At 39.1% G+C, this 6,032-nt stretch overlaps 1 protein-coding gene across 1 annotated transcript; it reads left to right on the forward strand.

The window, feature by feature from the left end:
* The first annotated feature begins 2,850 nt into the window (after window positions 1–2,850).
* Window positions 2,851–3,483, forward strand: LOC114314180 (uncharacterized). The gene has a single exon (XM_028260647.2). It carries the CDS (start codon window positions 2,851–2,853, stop codon window positions 3,481–3,483), a length of 633 nt encoding a protein of 210 aa, XP_028116448.2.
* Window positions 3,484–6,032: the final 2,549 nt, after the last annotated feature.

Below are 6,032 nucleotides of genomic sequence, written 5' to 3' on the forward strand. Positions count from 1 at the left end.
TGGCCCATTTATTCGTGTCAAAATGGCCTCTGGCCCATTCATTCGTGTCAAAATGGCCTCTGGCCCATCCATTCATTCATTTATGTCAAACTGGCCTTCGGCCCATTCAGTTATTCATAACGAACATTTGTCCATAATTCAAACTAGCACTTATAAGGCTTATAAAGAAATAAGCAATTGGACAAATGATAAGTTTCAAAATATCGATATTACTCACAGTGACCGGTTGGTTGGTTTGCCCTGGAGTTCGACCCTACACATTCCATGAACACAAAAGGGTCACAAACAATTCAATCCATTCTTAAATTCACATATTCCTCTTTAGGCTTCATTCTTATCCATTTAACTCATTTATAATGCTCAATGTATGCCTAAGAGTGCTTGCAAGCGAAAGAGAACGGAAAATGGAACACGGAATGCATTTTCAAAATTTCAGAAAACAGGATCCCCGCTCGAGCGTGGACGAGCAAACCCACGAGGCCTGCAAAAGTACTGGATATGTCAAATTTACGCTCGATCACGAACTCTGGTGCTCGAGCGGAAGGCCTCTCTACATGGCTCCCCGCTCGAGCGTGAACTTACCCGCTCGAGCGGACACCATGTCTGTAGAAAATACTGGGAACACGAATTTCACGCTCGAGCGGCGGTTTCCCCGCTCGAGCGGCGGTTTCCCCGCTCGAGCGGACATCAAAATTCTGAAAAATTCAGAACATGTTCTTGAGCTTCAATTTGATATTCAAAGGTTCCAAATGCACGATTTTGGCTCAAACTTCACATATACATATTCTAACATGGTGTAAACACCAAATTACAACACAATGAAGCTCAATTTCATAATTTAATCACATGCATATCTCAAATTAACTCAAATTCATCACCAACGCACTAGATTCAAACATGCAAGACTCAAAATCCCATGATTTGCACTTGCATGTGAAATATACACAATATCCTCAACTTAATTGGTGAAAAGATGATCAAATACATGGTCATTAATCAAAACTCAACATAGATTACATACTTTATGCTCAAACATGAAAATTATGGCAATTTCTTACATGCATGTGGTCTAAGACTTCAAATTCAACAAAACTAACCCAATTTCATCATAATCAATCTAACTTATGTTCTTGACCATTAATCAAACTTGAATTCACAATTTACAACATTAAACTCATGAATTCTCTTACCTAGGAGCTCAATCTTCCAAGCTATAGCAAATTATTGAGTTTAATCTTCAAATTCCCCAAACCTTGAGCCAAGATTACACAATTCTCTCCCTCTCTCTCTCTCTAAAGCCGGCCCTCTCTCTTCTTTGAGTTCAAAATCAGCCAAGTGAAGCTAAAGAGAGAATTGAGGGTGTAGTGCTCTATTACAACCTCTATTACAACCAATTCCACTAATTCTAATATAATAATAATAAAGTAATTGGGCACTGATTCATCAATTTAATCAATTTAATCTGATCCGAATCAATTTCCAATCAAATTTCACCATAGGCTCTAAAAATTATGCTAATCACAATGGCGCAATCAATTTTGGTTTCAGTAGTCGATAGGACCTTCAATTTAATTTCCAAAGCAGATAATCAAACAGATAATCCTACGGTGAACAGATAGAAATTTAAAGCCACATATTTTCACATAATGGCACACAAAATCATATCAAACACATAATCATACTCATATTAAGGACCAATTAACATATTATGGAACAGGGATATCACACACTGTGTGAGTCTTACATGTCATTTTTTATATGACTTTTACTTATGTTCCCTTTTGTGACCTTTGACTATGTCATAAGATAAGGAGTTGATGTTCTGCTACTTTGGTATGTTGCCTACGGTCATGTATGATTCGGCCTTAAGGGACATCACTGGAAAAGCAGTCAATCCTAAACTAAATATCATGAGGGCAAAGGAAAGATCATGTAGTATTACACCACTGTTGTATATTCACTGCCAGCAACTTACATCGCTCTATATAAGAGACGGATTGAGTGTGAATATATTACAAGAATTAAAAGGGTTAAACATGCTCTTTTGAGGGATTAGAGATGTTTTTTGGACCAGTGTAATTAGATGGGTCTAGGGTATATGAGACATTATTTTTATTTTCGAGTTGATGTCTCTATGCTGGCTCATTTTTGAGTTCTAGTATAGAGCTCCCACATACAGATGTTTCTCAGCGGTCGCACGGTTCATTGGCAAGTATGAGATTATTAAATATTTTAGGGAGATTGAGATAGAGATGTGGCAATGTCATGCCAACTTATATGCGAGTGAGAGATGTTGGAAATTGGGCCAGGTATTGGACCCGAATTTGGGCGCCCATATGGCATGACCCATGGTCTATTCAAATTACCCATATAATTTGAATTTGATTTCCTTATTATCCTATTTTGTTAGGATAACCTTCTATCTATCTACATCTATCATATCCTTAGGAGATATGGATAGATGGATATAGATAGATGGTTATATATCTGATTATATGTATCTAAATTATATAAAAATATCAAATACGTTTTGTAATTTTTACCTATAACAGTTTGTTTTCATACTCTCTGTCTAACTCTCTCCCATATGAAAAACGATCAAGCCTAATTAGAGTGGGTGATACTCATACTGTGTATCACCCCGTTGCTGGGTGTTCTTAGTTCGTGATTAAAGAACACGTGATTTACTCACAAAGTTCTTCGTTTCGGATTCTATCACATAAAGTATGGTTTCAATCTTTTTTTACCGCCACTGCATTTTTTATATATCTTACAATATATACCTCTACCAGCCCACTGCATCTCTTCACCAAATAACTTATCAACCTCTCTCTCTCTCTCTCTAGAAATATGGGTGCTCCTCAAAATCTCTCCGCTTTTATATGTGAACTTAGAATCATTAGAGCCAAAAACATAGATTTGAAATCCACTGGACACTTGTTTGTCAGATGCTATCTCTCTGCAGGAAAAAACAACAGGGTTCGACTAGACAGCCAAGAAATCTCATCAAAATCCAACTTGTTTTGGAATGAAACGTTCTCGTTTGAGTGTTCGGGTACCCAAGACTCCATGGAGATGCTGATGCGAGGAAGTGTTGTTTTTGAACTTCGGTGGAGAAGCACTGCACTCTTTATTGGGAAAATTGGAGGATCACATCTCTTGGGTAGAGCTGAGATTCCATGGAAAACTATCTCCGAGACCCTGGAGATGGAAATTGAGAAATGGGCAGTCATGGTTCCAAAAAGTAGACGCGTATATGAAGATATCAAGCCACCTGCAGTGCAAGTAGCAATGAAGCTTAAAGTTCCGACAGTAAAAGAGGCGATGTCGGTGCCAGTGCCGATGTTGATGCCGATGACGATGAGGAAGAGGAGAAATAATCAAAGGGTGACAAATTCAGATGAGTGTGGATGCATGGACGTTGGGTGCAATTGTGCAGATTATGATATGTTTGCACTAGGTGCAGCTTTGGATGGCTTTTAGGTTGGCAAACCACTTAGAAGCTCTAGGGTTGGTGTGAATATTTTTTTTGCCTTTATTCCTAAATTTTTTAATTGAGACAATTGAATACCTGATGGTGTGCGGCACACTAGGACTCTTTAGAAATGCTTTGGTGCCGTTTGGTTACACTTACGTTTTCAATTTTCTGTTTATATTTATAAAAATTTTAAAAATTCAAATAAAAACTTATTTGGTAAAATTTTGAATTTATAAATAAGTGGTCTCAGTTTATAAATTTGGCCAAAAAATGAAAACACAAAAAATGTGTTTCCATTTTGAGTTTTGAGTTTTTTTTTTTTTTACCACCCAACACTAGCGACTACCCGCCACCATTTTCCACTACCGTCTTCTGCCATCATCACCCACCACCCAACCCCCACCACCACCCACCTGCCACCACCACCCACCAGCCACCATCCACCTGCCACCCACTCGCCACCACCACCCACCACTCGCCGCCGCTGCCGCCATCACCACCACCACCACCACCTACCACCCACCTGCCATCCATCCGCCACCCGCCACTACCATCCACCGCTTGCCACCACCACCCGCCACCTACTTGCCACCACCACTCACCACCCACCTGCCAACATCATCCACCACAAACCACCCACCACCACCAGCCACCCACTCGCTACCACCACTACCACCACCACCACCATCACTCACCACCCACCCACTTGCCACCACCACCCACCACCCACCCACCTGCCACCACCACCCACCACCCGCGCACCACCACCACCACCACCCACTCGCTACCACCACCCACCACCACCACCCACTCGCTACCACCCACCACCCATCACCGTCACCCATCAACCCACCATCACCACCCACCCGCCACCACCCACCATCCGCCAACCACCTACCACCACCACTGCCACCACCCACTCGCTACCACCCACCACCACCACCGTCACCCACCCACCCACCCACCCACCACCACCACCGGCCACCTACCTGCCACCACCCACCACCACCCGCCATCCGCCACCCACCCGCCACCACCATCACCACCCACTCGCTACCACTAGCCACCGTCACCTACCTACCCACCCACCACCCACCACCACCAGCTACCCACCACCCACCGTCATCACTTTCCACCACCGTCTTCCGCCGCCACTTGCCATTTCTCACTCTTTTTTATATTTTTTAATTTTTTTCAACATTTTGTCAATTACCAAACGCGTTTGTAGTTTATGTTTTTCTAAAAATAAATAAAAAATAAACAAAAACCAGTTTATAAAATTTTTATAAATATAAACTGAAAACGTAAACGTTACCAAACACACCCTTTGATACTTTAATTGAAATGCAATTTTGTACTTATTTCATCTCAATTGGCATTGTATAATGAAATCTAAGTGGGCAAAAAATTTGTATCACAAGTGTTTTATTTATTTTCATCTGAATTGTTAGTATATATATAAGAATGTCATATCTAAATTGATAATTCATTTCATATGAATTTACAATACATATATATGTAATCAAAATAAAACCATAAATAACTGTGTGTGCTTAAATCTGACTTAACTACACACGATTAATAAAATATTTTCTTTCTAGAAATTTAAGAACAAAATTGATCTTTTAGATGAATCTACCGAGAATCTATGGGCTTGTTTGGTTTGTATTTGGGAGAGTTGTTTTTGAAAAAAAAAAATTTAAATTTTGTTTGGTTTGTAATTTTTCTCAAAAAAATTTCAAAATCACTTTTTCTCTCTTACACATCAATCAATCACTTTTTTTCTCTCATCTCTCCTTCTCAATCACTTTTTCTCTCACAAGCATCTACTCAATTACCATAAAATATCAAATCATTCCAAACTCCAAAACTACTCTCAAAATATACAACCAAACAAACAAATAAAAATTTCTAAACTCTCTCCTCAAATTTTTTTTTTTTTTTTTTTGGGTGTTTGGGAAGAAAAAAATAGCCTAATTTAGGCTAAAATTCACAAAAAGACAAAATAGGCTAAAATAGTTAATAAGACAAAATATCACATCAAACCCATAATCATTTCACTTTTTCTCTCACAAACATCACACCCAACCATAAAAAAATCCAATCATCTTCTCAAATACAAAAATTTTAGCATACTAAAATAGTTAAAAACTAAAATAACCTACTAAAATAGCAACTTCCCAAACAAAGCCTTTATTTTGAAAATCACTCTTTCAAAAACAAACCAAACACACCCTATTAAAAAAAAAAAAAAAAAAAAAACTTTAGTGTCCCGTCTAGCTTTTTTCAGATGGGCACTCCGATATTAAAGTGAGCAACTTTCTCTCTTTAAAATTAAAGAACATTCAATAGCACAAATAGTGAAACCTATAATCAATTACTAGAACAAATGCATAATAATAGGTGAGAGGGTAATTTTTGGGAAAAATTGGGCCGAGCTGAGAGTTGGGCATTGAGGCCCAAAACGCGAAGGACTAAGTAAGAAGGCCGCAATAGATATTCCGGCCCAGAAGGGCAAAGTTACTCCGGCCTTGGGAAGACAAAGTTACTTCGG

This window comes from Camellia sinensis, chromosome 4 (assembly GCF_055761805.1).
Source record: "Camellia sinensis isolate YWXY chromosome 4, ASM5576180v1, whole genome shotgun sequence".
In the NCBI taxonomy this organism is placed as follows: Eukaryota; Viridiplantae; Streptophyta; class Magnoliopsida; order Ericales; family Theaceae; genus Camellia; species Camellia sinensis.

Bases quoted from the DNA above. Each gene is read 5' to 3' on its own strand.
- LOC114314180 (XM_028260647.2), top strand. From the start codon at position 2,851: ATGGGTGCTCCTCAAAATCTCTCCGCTTTTATATGTGAACTTAGAATC.